Here is a 16,702-nt window from a genome sequence, read left to right as displayed (position 1 = left end):
GGCGAGTCGGATGCTCATGATGAAGACGATGAGTCCCCCTCCACTGTGGCGATCTTAGCGGACCATGCGGTGAGTATGAGCAGCGAGGACGAGAATGGATTCATAAAGGAAAGAAAGGGACGCAGATACATCGGGCAAAGTTGGCGAGAATTCGCGGTTGATGAAATATTCCTATAAGGAGCTTCGAGGGTGTATGCAGGTGCAGGGGCGCTTGGCTGCACATGTGTTCAGGACGTTCAGGGACAAGTGGAGGGGGCTTCGGAGGGCGTGGGGAAGTAGTCAGCGAGGGAGTTTTGTAGTGGAAGGGTGGGAAATCAGGAGGGCGAGTTGGGAGGGGCGAAAAGTTGGGAATTTGGGAACAGCTCGGGACTTCAAAGGGGGAATGACCTAGCGATTGAGCATCACATACAATACTCTTTCAGCATCGCTGAACAATCCGAACAATAATAAGTAATGACTATTCATCCATTCATCCATCTCCTATTGAGGTCTAGGCCGTGACAATCGCTTGATTTTAACCGCACTGATGCAGACCGCACTTCCCATGAACTCCCACCCAACCGAAATGATGTCGCTAGCCCATATTTATATTCTATATGCAATCATCATAGAATCGTTCTCAGATTAGACAATATTCTCCGTCGAGTCTCCCCGCCCCGATACCGCCACCCCAATCGTCCTCTCCCCGGACCTCGCACTACTCTCACTCCGCCCATCCACCTCCACTTCCCGCCGCTGCTCCGTCCGGACTTGGATCCCCTGCAACGCGATATTGTCCTGGCTGTCGTCCACGCCGCCGACGATCTTGGTCGTGACGCAGGGGCCTTGCGAGCGCAGTTTCGTCAGTCCGTTCTCGTCGTGCCAGATCTGACCGTTCTCGCCGTGGATGCTGAGGCGTTGCGAACGGAGGTTTTGGGAGACGGCGGCCGGGGTGGTGGCGTCGCCATCGCCGACGCTGCGGTTTTTGCTGTATCCGCTCGTATTGCGTGTTGAGTCGATGGATGTGATCCAGTGGAGGACGATGGCGGTGAATAGGACTATCAAGAGTTAGAATCCATGGGAATTAGTGACTGCGGAGAGTTACCATCTGCATTGCATAGCATGAGGCAGATCCAACCCGGCTCTCCGTTCAACAGCATTAGGACTGTTAAATTGGCAACGCTGGATATCAGCGTTGCGCAACTGCCGATGAATGTACGGAGCGCCATGATGCGGAGAGAATGATTCGTATCATGTTTGTACGAATAAAGTCCTGTAAGGGTCGTCAGTCTAATTCAAGTAGGGGCATTAAACACTAAACCGTACTTCGAAGCGGGATAAGGAAAAGGATGGTAAGGTAGACCTATAGTCGAAGAATTAGCAATGGTAAGTATTTCTTGAGGGAGCGACTGACGTTGACAATCACATCGAATGTTATCAAAGGAATCATGGCCGCTTTTTTCATTCCAATGATGCATTGTCCACCGTCGTCGATATATGCAATCCGGCTGGTAGATGTTAGTATTGATCAATTGGGGATGGTTGTGAATTCTTACAATACGAAGTTTAGGACGATGATAATCAAGTAAGGACCTTCAAGCTGTCAGTACTCGCACTCTCCGAGCAGTCACTAGTCCTTACACATCATGCCAAAGAAGTTTATCTTCCATAGTCGGTCCTTCAGTCGAGGTTTCCGACTGCCTCGGATGATATACTTCGTCATTGTTAGTGAATGTCCATTAGTCTGGGTTCGATTATAGCTCACGGCTTTTTCGACGAGGAAGTAGTACACCATGACCTTTGTCGTGACATAGCAAATGAGGCCTGCCAGTGTCAGCCCGTCGTTTGAATGCTGAATGAGATGCCAATACATAGGATGATGGCTCCTTCACATATCTGAGGGGAAGTGTTTATCCCCAGACCTTTCGCCACCAGAGCCGTGAACACGACGAACGTATATGAATCAAGGTATATTAGGAACACCACTGCAGCACTGGGTTAGCGGACCATTGCTCTGGTCTCCGAGAGAAGGAGATCGCATACGCCAGCCGTTGATGGGTAATTTCTTCCATGATCGTATCGATTGGACTCGGCGAGCTGAACCGCGCTGTTAGATCGGAAATTCCTCAATGGTACGGTTCGATGCGATCTCCTCACTTAAACAGAATACCAACACTGAGAGGGTGGCCAAAGTCAGAAAGATAGTGACTATTTCTCCAGCTATAGGCACCAGAGCTGGCTCATATGTCCCAGCCGCCTGGCCCTTCATGATGACTTCCCACGCTTCCACCTAGTGACGCTAGAAACAATGACTGCAGTAGTGGACAGAAAAGCCGCAAAAATTTCGATCAACGACAAGTGAAGTCCAATGACAAGGCTTCTGTGGAACGACTTCGTCGAAGGGATGAGGTGTCCGGGAATGCAGAGCAGCGAATTATCTATACTATGGCCCAGGAGCGCAGAGACTTGGTTTTGTGTCTCTAAGGCATTGCACCGCGCAGCAGAACCCGTGCCACTCTCCAACTCGACCACCTGCACGAAGATATGGACGAGGCGCGAAGTCGTGTAATGCCCGGTTTCTGTCCATCGCAGCTCCGCACGCCAGCCGAGCCTGGGCCCGCGTCGTCCCCCATCCGCCCACATCGCACATCATCAAGCCACACCCTCCGAGATTGGAAGCTCCGTGCGAATGGGAGGTTGGGACGGGATCGTTCGACGATGCGAGTCCATTGGTCGCGGAAGCGTAGGTATCTACACCCGCCGACTCCAACAATCGCCCGCCTGCAGATGGTGGGCGACGGATGGCAGGACCACCCAATATTGGTGGCGGCACGCCACCTGATCAGACGAGGTCCTTGTCCGACGTGTGCGACCTATCCTACGTCAATTTCGCATTCTTCTATTGCGGCGAGATAAATGCGGTCAACATCTATTACGGGACGCGGTCGGCGCAAGGAGGGTCGATCCAGATCGGATGGACGCTGGGGCGTGTCGCGGTCCTTGCATTCCCGACACCAGGATCCAGAATTAGATGGAATCGGTTTCCAGGAGATCTTACCCTCCTCAGCCCTTTGCTTCTGCGGGAAGTTTGAAGGACGGTAGTCGGTAAGGGAGGGAACCCGCGGAGCAAGGGTTGCTATGGATCCTCTCGCTGACTTGCAGATTCTGTGCATCGAGGTGAAGTGTCACTTCGTATCGTCCCGGCGGCGGCCAATGGCCAGGATCGATCGCATTCCAGGCTGACGAGGGGCGTCATGATCCCAACCTCCAATTGCGAGCACTTCTGTTTTGGCAGGCAACTCTGCATCTATCCGTCTTTTAGGGTAATTTGTACAACCTCATCGCAGCGACGAGCCGGTTTTTCCTGTCCGCATTGGTGGCACCGAACACTCAAAATGCCAAACTTGCTGCTGTTTGTTAGCCTGGGTGCGGGATGATGGGGTATTCCTAATATTTAGCGTTGAAACCGGGATGGAAGTGGGGATTAGTGCGTACCGTCCGTCTAGGAGGAATCGTCTGGCCAGTGAATATGATGCATCTGTAAATATTATTACTCTGTAGCTTCTAGATGGTGTGATTGGATGCTTACTGTTATCTCGTGGCTGTCTTACTTTTTTGTCGGGTCTTAAAGCTCCGAGCATGAGTATCAAACTGTTACCCAGGCTGGGCCAGGCAGGTTGGTGTTGATCGACGGAGGCACAGACAGCTCAACGGCGTGAGGTCTAGGTCTGATCGGCAGCTCTGCAGGGGAGATAGTGGCTGGATGGGGAGGATATGGGAATTGTGCAAACTGGACTAATCGATAAACTAGAATTACCAGGTAGTCCTGTCTTGCAATACGGTACTTGTCCCTTTCGCCGGACATTATGATGTTCCTTCAGTTCCCAGTCTCCCCCTATCAGTATAGCGTCGTTTGCTTCATCTCCTCCTGCCTGAACAGATGCTCACCCCGTAGTCTGTCCTTGAACGAAGTCACCGAATCATCCAACCAGTCCTCTGCATTTTGAATTTCATATTTCTTGTACGTCCACGGGGCATTCTATCTTGATATCAAGGTCCACAAACAAATAGCGAATTTCCGAAAAGTAACACCGGGATGCACGCCATACGACCATGCGGAAGAAAAGAGGTCGAAATAAACTTCCAGCCATGCCATCCATAGACCATAACTCGTCACCACCTTGACTCCGAGACGTATCCAACGGGGATTTGACTTCCAACGAACATAACCAATGAGATCGAGAAAGAAAGGAAAATAGCGATGCACGACGAACGGCCGGTGCAAGGCAAGCAACGCATTGCTCCGTCGCTCATCTAAACACCCCCCTCCGCCCAGCCGGGGCCGACTTCACCCCCCTTGCCAAAAACGGACTCGGCATCTCATCCACCTCCGGATCCCACACCACCACATCACTCAACGCCGCACCCCTCTTCTCCCACTCCCCCTCCGCCACAGGCACAGGCGCCCCCCGCGCCTGCGACAACTCCACCAGTGTGCGGCCCTGAATGATATTATTCCGCATCGCCGCCTTCAGCATCTCGTCGTTCCCCTTCTTGCTCTTGAACCCGTGCGCCCCGTCGTTCTCTGTCAGCGGCTTGCGCGTCGGGGAGGTCACCACGCTGCGCGGACGGGCGCGGGAGGGGCTGACGGGTTGCGCGGTGCCGGGGCGGCGGGTGGGAGAGGCGGCGATGACGGGGACGGCGCTGACGGGGCGCTTGAGTTGGGAGGCGTTCACGAGTGTGGTCTCGCTGCTGTTCGAGCCGGAGCTGCTGCCGGACTTCGCGGCGTGGAGGTTGGGTGCGCTGCCGAGGCGGCCCTTGGTGAGGCCGGTGCGAGTGCGAGGTTGGATGGTGGGGCGGGAGGTGGCTTTGGGGAATTTGAAGGGGTCACCGAGTTTGGTGCGGGTTGGGGAGGGGAAGTCATCATTGTTGTCGAGGTCGAGGGGGAGGTCGACGTCCGAGTCATCGGAGGCTTCGAGGGTAGGGGAGGGGAGGGTGGTGGTGGTGTTCGTCCATTTCTCTCTCACGGCGTGGGCGGCGGCTTGAGCGAAGATGTTGCGAGGAGGGGGAAGGTTAGAGGCGTGGATGTTGTTGCTGTGGGCTTGGTTACGGCGAGGTGATAAACTGAGGCAGGCAATGGACATCGGGGATGGATCTGCCATGGTGACGTCCATTGGTGAGTCTTGCACTCTCGAAGTTGCGATCATCGTCTGCGCTCGGCCGAATGGAGTACGGGCAACTCGCTTTGCAGGTTTGATCAATTTATTCTTCTCCTGCAGGGGCGACTCGAATGGGAGGTTGATATCTGGCTGGACTCCTGGTTTCGGATCGCTCGAGATATCCATATTTGACGGCGGCGTTGACGATCGGCCGAATTGCGTTGCAGTGAATGGGTCGTGAGCCGTCTCTCCGGACAGACGTCGCACTTCGGCTTGCATTTGAGCGGTCCGCATCTCAATTTCAAACCGTGCCTTTTCTTGGACGGCGGTCTCGAATTGAGCCTGTAGGTCCTGGAGACGGAGCTGAGCCATCATCTCAATCTCGCGAGCGTGCTCTAACTTGCATCGAAGCTCACACTCATGTTTAGTCCGCATCTCCGCTTCTCGTCGAGCATTTTCTCTCTCAGACGCACCTGCGGCCTCTTGAACCGCAATTCTCTGATTTAGCTGCTCTTCTCGTTTCTGCAGCTCCGCGGCCCACTCCACGATTGCCTGCTCTTTCCTCATCAGCTTGATCCTCGGATGATTCAACAACTCCATGGTCGATGGACGATCATTGGGGTTTCTCTTCAAACACCGGAAGATGACTTCTTGCAGCTCGTCGCTATACTGCTGTGGTATCCGCCTGAAGTTGCATTTCTTGATCTTCTCGATCAGGTCCAACTGGGTCATGGCATTGAATGGGGGCTCGCGAGCGCAGAGCTCGTAGATGATGCAGCCGAGGGACCAGACGTCCGAGGATGCCTGGTAGTTCTCGCCACAGCAGATCTCAGGAGACATGTAGAACGGCGTGCCAACGTAGGTCTGGGCGAATTTCGCGTTTCCGAGGACTTTGGAGAGGCCGAAGTCGCCCAGCTTGACGGAATTGTTGTTGTCCAAGAATACTGTTAGTCGCGGTCAGTGAGTTGGACACAACACTTGTTAGCACAGTCGCTTACCATTCTCTGGTTTCAGATCCCGATGAAGAATCTTGGTCCCCTTTGTTGGATCTGCGTCCTTGGACAATCCCAGTGACCTCAGCTTCACATCGGGCGGCGATTCCCCCGAATGACAACGGTAGAGTGCGGTGACCAATTGGGACAAGATACTCCAGACAAAATCCTCGGATGCGAAGTCTCTCCTGGTCTTCAGGCGCTTGATATACTGGCCGAGATCGCCGTTGCCGCAGTACTCCATATAGATGTAAACGTCCAGAGTATTTTTGAGGTGCTCGCGTTCGTAATAGGCAACGATGTTGGGATGTCGGACGTCCTTGAGGATTTGCATCTCCGCTAGAAGCTGGCTCTTCTCCTTCTCGTTCATCTTGATGTAGCTGATTTCTTTCCGACATAGGATCTGCATCATTCATCAGTTGCGTCCCTCGATTGAGCATGCAATATTCGGATGGTGTAGACATACTAGGCCGTCCGACTTCCGCCTGACCTTCTGGATGACACCGAATGATCCATGGCCTACACATTGTAAGCATACATCCCATCCATCAGACGAGACGAGACAACGTACCGATCTTCTCCAGAACCTCATATTTCTCGCTATCTGCCATGATGAAGGGAAGTGACAATGCAAAAGGAGAATGTAATTGTTGAGGAGAATAATTCGTCTAAGACCAAAGCATGCTAAAAAGGCATGTTAGTTCGGATCGTGCTGAGATGTGGAATGAATGCAATGGTGAGGTACATGAGGGATAGGATGGACATGGCTGCATTCAATGTTTACTGTTTGCAGGGGTCTGTCGCCAGCGCAACAACAGGATGGCGGCCTTGGTGCCTAATTGCCTGATGTTTCAGTCTTGCAAGGATTACATCATCATCAGGGACCCTGGATGCCTGACTGCCCCACGTTTTGGCCTTAGAGATTCGACTTGATCACCCCACGACACTGAGCCAGACTACATGTATCGAGTTCCGTCTATATTTCTAGTTGAAAGTGACCACAAAGTCTTGAGTATAAAGTCTTGGGTGGAAATATCAATATAAATCCGAAATGTTCTTGAAGAAGCATGATTTCACAGCTGCTCTCCACAGAAAATGAGGATGTCTCTGCAGGGAAATTGAGAGACGACAATCCTCTCGACGAAAGCGAGAGTTTCCATGAATTATGTGAAGCATGTCGGAGAGGCGATCTGAAGATTTGCCAGGAGAAAATATTAGAGGGCGTGAATATCAATGGCAGAGACAGCTATGACTACACTCCGTTGATTCTGGTAAGCGAAATCGGCGGTTTTGGTTCCAATATCAAATACTAATATTGTGCTCCAAGGCGAGTCTTTGCGGCCATTACGAAGTGGCCCACTTGCTTCTTGAGTCTGGTGCGATTTGTGAGCGCGATACGCACCAGGGTGAGCGATGTCTCCACAATGCGCTGAACGACCGAATACGAAATCTCCTCCGTTCCTACCATTTCTCGAAATCCACCGATCCACTGCAACCGTTCGCCGCGCACGTCACCTCGCTCCTCTCACGCGACACCCCGCGTACGTCGGACATTACCCTGGTCTGCACGGATTGTACGTTCCGACTGCACAAGCTCGTGCTCGCCGCTCGGTCGCCTTACTTCGCCGAGACGTTCGCCGCGGCGCCGGAGACGGTCTCGTGGCGGCTGCCAAACACCATCCCGTCGCGGTCGCTGGAGATTGCGGTGCGGTATCTGTACTTTGGTGATGTGGCGGCGGACCTGGGCGATGGCGAGGAAGAGCAGAAAATCTTGACGGGGGTGGAGAAACTCAGCCAGCTATTTCAGACCGAGTCCCTCTTCGAGAGTATCATGGAACGAGATCTACGGTTCGTGCGGCAACGACGGACGGATGACCTGGCGCTGGGTCGCCAGCGGTTTGAAGTCTGGTTGAATGATAGTGTGCTAGCGAACAAGGTCGAGGTCGAGACGTCGAGGGCGAAAGACGTTCGGTGGGGTAGGAACAATAAAGTATTCGCAGATGTCCTGCTTCAGGCGGATGAGCTAGTGGAAGAGGAGGACAACGATTTAGAATCATATTCGGGTACAACCACTCCACGGATACGCAACACAGAGGGGTCGTTAAACGGCATCCCAGTCGGTCCGGTATCCCCATCAAAACGACCACGAAGATCCATATTGTACCCCGTTCACAAAGCCATGCTCATCCGCGCCGAATACTTCCTTATCATGTTCTCGTCCGGCTTCAAAGAAGCACAAGAGACGGAGCACCTGCAGATCATTTCGGTGGATTTTCCCCCTGACGTCCTGGAGATTGTGCTTGCGTTTTTGTACAGTGAAAAGGCCGACATCCCCCTGTCTCTCGCCGTCGACGTGCTGTGGGCCGCCGACCAGCTCTTCATCGACAAGCTGAAGAACAAGACGGCGGTGATCATCAGCACGTTGGGGAGCGGTGATGCGGTCACGGGGAAGGCGGAGAAACGTCGCCGTGCTGACGAGGATGATGGGGTCATAGATATTTACGAGGTTATTCGCGCGGGATGGGATACCCGCGTCCCTCAATTAGAAGAGTTTGGAGCTAGATATTTGGCGTATAGACTAGAGCGCCATATTGACACGGAGGAGTTTGCGGAAATGGTTCAGGACTCGGCGGCGAGGATCCAGTCGAGGCAGGAGACCGATACGGTTGAACTGATTGACGAGTAAGTCGGCTCCCGTTCGTGAATGATCAACGCTTACCTTGATAGTATTCGATTCTATCTCTCCGAACGATTCCGCCTACGATTCGAAGAGGCCGGCCTCGAGGAGATGATGGACGATTTAGAGGGATCGGCCGGGGATGCACAGGATGCTACAGAAGGGCAATTCCAAGAGGAACGTGGCATCGATTCCGCAGAGCGATACGCACCATCCGACGCTATTCCGCCGACGCGCGTTGCTGCTAATGGAGTGATCAAGTCGGACGCCCTTGATGGAACGGTGATCAGGACGCTTGACGGGAAAATCGCTGGTGACGAGTTCAGCCAGGAGGCGATGGACTACCGGATCCTGCTGACGAAGCTGGACCAACTACTAGAGAAGTTGGAGCTAGATGCTTGAATGTGAAATGTCCATACGAATACACTAATGCTTTCATGACCGCAGCCATCTTCGCTGCTTCCGATTCACGCGGATGCCTCCATCCAATTTTGCAATATACACATGTCGTGACAACCCTCTCAACATCACAACCTCCCCAACCTACTCCCTTACGACCCCACCGTCCTCTCCACAAACGCCCTCTCCATCGTCCCCACCTCCCTCCGAAACGCCTCCACCTCCTCCCAACAATTCAACGGCCGCCGATCATGCTCCCGCAAACACCGCACCACCGCCGCCTGCGCCGCCTCCACACTCGGATTCACCTCCTCCACCTTCTTCCGCCCAGCCAACTTCGTCCGCAGCGACGCGATCTCCTTTGCGACCACCTCCCGGCCGACGTCCGGCGCGTCGGAGGAGTCGGAGGCGGAGGCGGAGGAGAGCTGGGTGGAGAGCTGGGCAAGGTGGGCGGCGGAGTCAGCTTGGGCTTTTTCGAGCTCGGAGGCGAGGCGGGTTTGGATGTGGAGTTCGAGGGCTTGGTTGCGTATTGAGTCGGACTGTTTTGCGGATGAGCCGGTGGTTCGAAGTTTAGAGAGTAGAGGGCGAGGGGGGAGACTTACCTGGGGGCTTTTTTGGAGGGACTCGACTAGATCATGCGAGAAGCGGACGGGGGAATCGCTGATGAGACAGTGGTTAGCGGTGATGTCGGGACGGTGGGAGACGACTTACGCGGAGAAAACATGTTGGCTCGCATCCGAGGCGGGCTTGGAATTGCCTGCACCCATGCTGGTTATGCGGTGGGATCTGTGGACGAGCTCCGAGAAGATGAGATGGACACGGAGAGTTGTGACGTGCCAATTGCGGAAACTCCAGTGCCGTTGCGCGGTAATTCATGGACGAAGTCGGAAGAATCATGTCTGTCGTCTCCTTCGCCAAGGATCTCGAAAGCTACATATGTGCCTTATGGCCTCAGGTGTCATCAAATCCAATCTTCAGTTTCGCTCCCCCAAAACTCCGGCACAAACCCGACGACTCACTCTGCTCCGATCCCGACTCCAGACATATACTTCGACATCCTCCACCAATTCACCAATTCACCCCCTCTCCTCTCCCTCCCCCCAAAAAATACAATCTCCCTCCTTCGACCGAACCCCCCACGCCCATCACCATGCCTCCACGAATTCCCATGGGCCTCCGGTCCTCCATGACCACATCCCCCCTCCGCACCACCCTCCGCCAGCCATTGCTCCGCCGCCGAGTGCAGACCGACGCCGCGTCCCCGGCGCAAGAGCAGAGCGCGATCATGAAGTGGATGACTGGTCCGATTGGGCCGAAGACGGTGCATTTCTGGTGCGTAGCGGCGATATCAAATCAAAGAGGCATATAAGAATATCAAGCTAACGATGGATATAGGGCGCCGGTGATGAAGGTATGTGAACACCGGGATGGAAACACGCTCGTCTCGTTTTTGGGGGTGAGAGGTGAGGTGAACATGGCTGATTGAGTTATCACAGTGGGCGCTCGTCCTCGCCGGCGTCGCCGACTTCGCTCGACCGGCGGAGAACCTTTCCCTCACGCAGAACGCGGCGTTGATGGCGACCGGAGCGATCTGGACGCGCTGGTGTCTGATCATCAGGCCGAAGAACTACTTGTGCGTGCCCCTTCTTTCCCTGTCCGATTCCAGACAAAACCCTCTCGGGGGTGGGTTCACGGTGGAGTATACGACGGACTGACTGGTTATCTACAGCCTCGCGGCCGTCAATGCGTTCCTGTTCCTCGTCGGCACCACCCAGGTAACGCGGATCTTGATCTACGAGCAGTCGCAGAAGAAGAAGACGGGGATGGAGAAGGTGGAGGATGCGGTGAAGGAGGAGGCCGTGGCGATCAAAGAGGGGGTGTCGAGCTCGAAATAATGAGATCGTGCAGGCCAGAATGGCGGACTTTTGTGATTACCTATTTTGGGGGGGCAGAACCGTTGGATGATGTGTCGATACACTGTGTTGATACACCGACGCTCGTCCTTGGATTAGAAGGGGGAGTTTTAGGTGTCTAGGGCCAGAGACGGCGATTTTTGGAATGAATTCAAGCAACTGGATCAAGCAAATGCCCAGCGTTTTATAGACAGATTCGAGATTGCGTTTCCATCTATCGATATGGGTATTACACAGAGGCCCTTCACCCCTCGATCCAGCCCATATTCACAAACCAAAATATTACGCCCCATCAATGCCAACCAGAATGCACCATGACACCACCCGAAACCATCACCCTCCACCCACTCAATCATCCCCCTTAATCCCACAAAAATCTGTCCCAACCCACCAATCCACACTCGCCCAAAACTTCCAATACAAACTCGCATTCCCCCAATCGAACCCCCCGTCCTCCAACCGCGGCACCTCCCCCCCGATCAGATCCTTCCCCACCAACGAGCTCATAATCGGGAGTCGCTGCGCCAGTCGATACCACCGCGACCGCGCCGGCAACAGCGCCTCGGACGCCGGACGGAGGACCGCGCGCTTGGCACCCTCGATACGGGTTTTTGGCGCGGGTTTGGACTTCACGCGGCGGGAGTCGGCGGGGGGCGCCGGCGGGTCGGTGGAGGGTCGTGGTCGGGGGTCGGTCGGGCGCTCGCGGAGCTCGAAGGGCGCGTCGGTCATGAACACGTCGTCCATGGGCGAAGGGTGCGGGTTGAGGTCGACGCCGGTCGCGGTGCCAGAGGCGGCGGTGGATGAGGAGATGGTGTTGGAGGGGGAGATCTGGGTGATGAGGTGGGTGGTTTGCGGGGTGGCGGCGATGGGGAGGTCGGGGACGGTGGGGGGGTGGCCGCGGTAGAGCTCGGCGTGGATGCGGTAGCCGTGGATGGTGTGCGGGGAGTAGTGGCAGGCCCGCTCGGCGGCGTTGCGGGAGTTGAATGTGATTTTGATCCAAGTGTCGCCGCCGCGGTATTGGTTGCGTTTGCGCAGGGCGTCATTGGTTAGTTTGGGGAGCATCTGGGCGCGGCCGACGGTGAGGGAGAGGCTGTATTTCGAGTTCGGTGGGTGGCGGTCGTAGTCCTCGTAGATCATGCCGCTGGAGACGCGCTCGTAGAACTCGATCGCCGCGTATTGAAATTGTGGGGGGAAGCCATATAGAACGACCTCGGTGGGTTCTCCGTTCGTTGGTTGCGTCCTCTCGTGCTGATTCTGAGCCGTTGCACTTTCGACAACCCCAGGAGCTGCCACATTGGTGATCGGTGGTGCAGCCCGTCGATCTCGCGCGGCCATGGTCTGCGCCTTTTTCCGCTCCTTGTCTTTCAGGCTATTGAAGAGGTCGTCCTCGAACTTTTTGTTCTCCTCCTTGAACTTGTCTTCCTTGCTCTTCGCCGGAGTGGTCCGTCGAGTCGTGCTCCGAGCCTTGGACTGGACGGGCTTTCCGAAGGGTCCCCGCTCCTCGGGTATCCGTGGATGGACGCCGTCAGCACTGTATTGAAAGTAATCAGCTCTTGCTCCCTGGTCGGTCTGCCACAGGGCGTTGTAGAAGGGGAAGGAGTAAAGGATTTGGTTGAGGCGCCAATGGCCGGCTCGAGTCTGGTCGTCGGCCATGGCAGGGAGGGTGGAGTGCAGGAATCAGACTACGATAATGAAAGAAAGAGAACAGAGAGGGAAACTTCAAGGTGAAAGAGGAAAGTTTAACATACTCAGCGTACTCATATGCCCAGGGCAGTTTCCGACCGTTCGCATCTGTTGCGCGTTCTGACTCTGGGACAGCATGGACTTGCATGCCCCGGAAATGTGTTGCCATATTGGACAAATGAACAAGCAAATAACACTCTAAAATCCAATGGTGTTATTTCTTGGCGTCTTGATGGAGGATAGCGGTATGCGACAATGTGACGAAGTTGATATTGAAGTTGATATTGAAGATGGTGGTGGAGGACGCGGAATATCGAATTGTTTATTACCAGGCCAACCGCCCGCCACTAAGGAACTTTCACTAAGGAACTCTCATTCACGTGCATCTCCCGCCTTATGAGATATCTCGACCTCCTCCAAGTCTCCCTTTCACGTTACCAACTCCTCCAATGGATATCACCATGTCCTACACCGTTAAACTGGTGGTTTCTCCGACAATATGACTGGTACATTCACCAATGCGCCAGACGTCCCTCTCCACATGGCTCCGGAAGCCCCCAACCGTCTCCGAGCCTCCACCCACCAGCGCCCTCCCCCGAGTCCCTCAAGATGACCCCGCGATCCCTCTCGAACCACTTCCAAAGCCTGGAAACAGCGAGGAAGAGTCCGATAGCCTTAAAAATGAGGCCGGGGATATCCCCGACCGCCTGACGGGCTCACTGGTCCTGAAACCCAGCCAGCGACTCCCGGAGACTGCCTCTCTCGTCCCTCTCACCCGCGACCTCCTGCAGCAATATAAGCGACTGAACTCTCTTCTCCTCCCCATCCCCTACTCCAACACCACCTACGAAGAAACCATCACCGACCCCCTCATCAGCCGCCTCTCCTTCGCCGTCCTCTGGCACGACCCTCCCAAGTCCCGCAACACCTCCACTACCCCCTCCAAACCTCGCATGGTTGGCGCCATCCGCTGTAAACTCCTGCCCGGCAGCCCACCCTCCTCGACCCCCCAAACCCCCCAAGACCTCATCCTCTACATCTCCACCATCGGCGTCCTCTCCCCCTTCCGCCATCACGGCCTCGCCACGCACCTCCTCGACGCCGCGCTGCGCGCCGCGGTGGCGCTGCCGTCGTCCCTAGTAGAGAGGAAGCAGCGGGTGGCCGCGATCCGCGCCCATGTGTGGGAGGCGAACGAGGAGGGACTGGCGTGGTATGCGAAGCGGGGGTTTAAGGTCGTGGGGAGAGAGGAAGGGTATTATCAGCGGCTGAGGCCGAAGGGGGCGGTGGTGGTGCGGAGGGGAGTGGGCCCGGGAGATTTGGTGAGGGGGGTAGGGGGTAGGGAGAAGGTGGAGGGGAGGGAATGTGGATGTTAGGGGGGATATATCAGTGGGAATCCACTGCATGGGGTGATTTAGATGACATGGACGAAAAGGATGAATATCCAACCAGAATGGTTAAACCAAATAAGCATACAATGATAAGCGTTGCCGTTGTCTTAGTTCCTCATACCCGACTCTCATCATATCACATACCACCCTCACCTCAACTCTCCCCCAACCGTCCCGCCACCAAAGCAATCAACGCCGCCCCCACCCCACTCCCATCCTTCGCAATCCCAATCCGTATCCGCCTCTCCCCCTCCTCCCCCACCCCCTCCACCTCATCCAAAGCCGCTCGAATCTCCTCCACGAACCCAGGATAGAACTCCACCAAGCTCCCATCCACCCCAACGTCGATCTCGTCCGTTCCCTCCAACCGCCCCGACTTTAACACCACCCCCGCGATTGCCACCGCCGCCAACCGCGCCGCCCGCCGCCCCACCGCCGCCGCCACCGTCTTCACCGCCGCCGCGTCCCCGGCGCTCGGCGCATGGAGCCCATACTGATTCACGAGCGTCTGCCGAATCGACCCATGCCCCGCGCTATCGTCCGTCTGGCACACACTCAAAAAGTCCGACCCGACCCCCCACGTCTCGAGCAGCTTGCTCCCCTTGTAGATGCTCGTTGTGCTGGATAGCTCATTAGTGCCCGAGTGCGCGGAGGCGAATAGCGCCACCTCCGGGTCCGCGATCATCGCCACTAGTGCCCGGCGGAGGATCTCCCCGAGGAACATCCCCGAGACGCGCTTCTCGAACATTTGAATCCCCGGGTTCACCGACCCGGCGTCGAGTGCGCGGTCGTACGGCGTGTCGGGGAGGACAGTGAGCGCGTTGTCGAAGGAGCCCCACTCGGTGTTGACGATCATGAGCCCCGTCGACGGATCATAACCGGATGTGTCCTTCTTTGCCACGAGCTTCTTCACCGCGTCTAGTCGCTCGACGTACGCGCCGTTCGTCCCCGTGCCAAAGATCGACCCCAGCAACGTTGTCGTCTTCCCTGGCGCCGTGTACGACCGCGCCATCAACGTGCCCACCGTGTCGTTCACTAGCGCCGCCACCCGCACGGGGAGGTGCAGCGCGTCGATCTCGTCCTGCAGCAGCTTACACACATCCTTCCCAATCGCGTCGGGGATGTCGAAGCCTTTGGTCCAGCGGATGAGCGTGCCGCGGTTGATCCCACTCTGCTGCACGGGGAAGCTAAACGTGAACCCCAGGTTGAAGATCTCCTCGTTCTTGTAGCCGGGGGCGCCGGATGCAGATTTGCAGCTGCGGACGCCTTCGTAGTGCTCGCCGTGGTGTTCTTCGAGGAAGAGGCCGATCTGCTGGGCGAGGAAGGCGAAGAGGTCGTGTGCGGCGGGGGCGGTCATGAGGGATTGGGGGATGGGGATCTTGGATTGCGTGAGGGAGAAGGTGCTGTTGCCGTGGAGGCGGATCGAGCAGACGCGGAAGTTGGTGCCGCCGAGGTCGACGGCCATGTACAGGCCCTGTGGAGATCAGTAGATTCTTCGTGTAGGCTGACGGATGTTGATCATACCTTTTCAGTGCCATCGGGGACCGCAGTGACATATGTCGGGATCTGGCTCAGGCTCGTGCCATCTTTCTCCAATCCCTCCTCTGTAGAACCTATTAGCCCTGCCTATCTTCCCTCGGATTGTACTGAGCCACCCATAGTGGGTAGAACGGACACTAAGACTCACCCATTTCCTTCAGAAACTCCTTAACCCCTCGATTCACCTCCACCGCCGGGTACTCGAACTCCGCCGCCACCCGCTTCGCTGCCTCTGCCAACGACATATTCGCTTCTTCCGATCGTCTGTCACTTGCTTTGTAACTGCACGTATGCTCCGTCTCTCGATCTCCGGAATTCGGACACGATCCCTCGATATCAGAACTGTAGTCCCCAACAGGGATCGCTATCTCGCGTAATAACCCCACGCCTCTTTCCCTCTGGCAACGACTCCCGGATCCTCCGTCCGCCGACTCAAACTGCCGTGTCAGCACCTCCGCGTCCCGGGCTCTTTCTTCGCTGAACCTGAATAGCGGTAGGAGAAGATGCGCGGCTACTAAAAGAACAACGACGGCGATGGAGAGAAGCTGCCTGGGGTGTCCGAAAGGCAAAGACGCGCCGACCTGGAGTCGGAATTTCCTGCTCTTCGCGGTGCGGGGTTCTGCGGTCGTTGTGATCGTGGAGAGCGCGCTGCTTAGGTGGAGATTGTCGGTTGAAGGGATGAGAGGTTGTGGTTCGAGGCCGAGAGGTAGGGACGCCAGGGTTGACGCTGGAATTGCTCACGATCTTAGTGGAAGTAAGGTAGTATCGGAGGGAGGTGGAACGGAGGAATAAACTGAATTCAGCCTGAGGTGGGTGGAGGTTAGGTGGTAGTCGAGTGGAGCCAACTCTGAACTGCCAATTCCAGCGAGAATCAACACGAATACACTAGTAAATAGAATGGTCTGATCGGATTAATACGCCTATCTGCTATATTTCCCCGCAATTGAAAATAGCATAAGTTGGAATGACGCTG

The 16,702-nt window shown here is 55.6% G+C and overlaps 8 protein-coding genes across 8 annotated transcripts; 3 read left to right on the top strand and 5 right to left on the bottom strand.

Moving 5' to 3' along the window:
• Positions 1-457: 457 nt before the first annotated feature.
• On the bottom strand, positions 458-2,385 carry P152DRAFT_214120 (uncharacterized protein). Its single transcript, XM_033674440.1, has 9 exons — positions 2,137-2,385; positions 2,023-2,076; positions 1,851-1,964; positions 1,621-1,803; positions 1,536-1,572; positions 1,394-1,487; positions 1,306-1,342; positions 1,085-1,252; positions 458-1,037 (listed from the first exon to the last, which is right to left on the bottom strand). Exons 1-9 carry the CDS (start codon positions 2,246-2,248, stop codon positions 625-627), a joined length of 1,212 nt encoding a protein of 403 aa, XP_033530227.1. The 5' UTR covers positions 2,249-2,385; the 3' UTR covers positions 458-624.
• Positions 2,386-3,813: 1,428 nt separating this feature from the next.
• On the bottom strand, positions 3,814-6,847 carry P152DRAFT_462318 (kinase-like protein). The gene is made up of 4 exons (XM_033680314.1): positions 6,702-6,847; positions 6,597-6,649; positions 6,137-6,533; positions 3,814-6,082 (listed from the first exon to the last, which is right to left on the bottom strand). Exons 1-4 carry the CDS (start codon positions 6,739-6,741, stop codon positions 4,290-4,292), a joined length of 2,283 nt encoding a protein of 760 aa, XP_033530226.1. The 5' UTR covers positions 6,742-6,847; the 3' UTR covers positions 3,814-4,289.
• A 249-nt stretch (positions 6,848-7,096) lies between these two features.
• Positions 7,097-9,250, top strand: P152DRAFT_462317 (uncharacterized protein). The gene is made up of 3 exons (XM_033680313.1): positions 7,097-7,401; positions 7,458-8,812; positions 8,858-9,250. The coding sequence occupies exons 1-3, from the start codon at positions 7,198-7,200 to the stop codon at positions 9,207-9,209; spliced, it is 1,911 nt and encodes a 636-aa protein (XP_033530225.1). The 5' UTR covers positions 7,097-7,197; the 3' UTR covers positions 9,210-9,250.
• Positions 9,101-10,094, bottom strand: P152DRAFT_462316 (putative altered inheritance of mitochondria protein 13, mitochondrial). The gene is made up of 3 exons (XM_033680312.1): positions 9,918-10,094; positions 9,809-9,866; positions 9,101-9,745 (listed from the first exon to the last, which is right to left on the bottom strand). The coding sequence occupies exons 1-3, from the start codon at positions 9,971-9,973 to the stop codon at positions 9,359-9,361; spliced, it is 501 nt and encodes a 166-aa protein (XP_033530224.1). The 5' UTR covers positions 9,974-10,094; the 3' UTR covers positions 9,101-9,358.
• On the top strand, positions 10,065-11,418 carry P152DRAFT_462315 (UPF0041-domain-containing protein). Its single transcript, XM_033680311.1, has 4 exons — positions 10,065-10,538; positions 10,602-10,617; positions 10,703-10,839; positions 10,936-11,418. Exons 1-4 carry the CDS (start codon positions 10,102-10,104, stop codon positions 11,099-11,101), a joined length of 756 nt encoding a protein of 251 aa, XP_033530223.1. The 5' UTR covers positions 10,065-10,101; the 3' UTR covers positions 11,102-11,418.
• On the bottom strand, positions 11,129-13,095 carry P152DRAFT_462314 (uncharacterized protein). Its single transcript, XM_033680310.1, has 2 exons — positions 12,868-13,095; positions 11,129-12,650 (listed from the first exon to the last, which is right to left on the bottom strand). Exons 1-2 carry the CDS (start codon positions 12,969-12,971, stop codon positions 11,468-11,470), a joined length of 1,287 nt encoding a protein of 428 aa, XP_033530222.1. The 5' UTR covers positions 12,972-13,095; the 3' UTR covers positions 11,129-11,467.
• Positions 13,096-13,599: 504 nt separating this feature from the next.
• On the top strand, positions 13,600-14,100 carry P152DRAFT_377855 (uncharacterized protein; the record flags this gene model as incomplete). The annotated part of the gene is made up of 1 exon (XM_033675653.1): positions 13,600-14,100. A coding segment is annotated over one exon (501 nt), but the record flags the coding sequence as incomplete, so codon positions are not given.
• A 244-nt stretch (positions 14,101-14,344) lies between these two features.
• Positions 14,345-15,974, bottom strand: P152DRAFT_405044 (hexokinase; the record flags this gene model as incomplete). Its single annotated transcript, XM_033676796.1, has 3 exons — positions 14,345-15,664; positions 15,715-15,794; positions 15,878-15,974. The coding sequence occupies 3 exons, from the start codon at positions 15,972-15,974 to the stop codon at positions 14,345-14,347; spliced, it is 1,497 nt and encodes a 498-aa protein (XP_033530220.1).
• Between the last annotated feature and the right edge of the window lie 728 nt (positions 15,975-16,702).

The sequence above is a fragment of the Eremomyces bilateralis genome (assembly GCF_010015585.1).
Source record: "Eremomyces bilateralis CBS 781.70 unplaced genomic scaffold P152scaffold_33, whole genome shotgun sequence".
Lineage (NCBI taxonomy): Eukaryota > Fungi > Ascomycota > Dothideomycetes > Eremomycetales > Eremomycetaceae > Eremomyces > Eremomyces bilateralis.
Note: the sequence above shows the minus strand (reverse complement) of the source record. Positions and strands in the feature narration are given on the sequence as shown.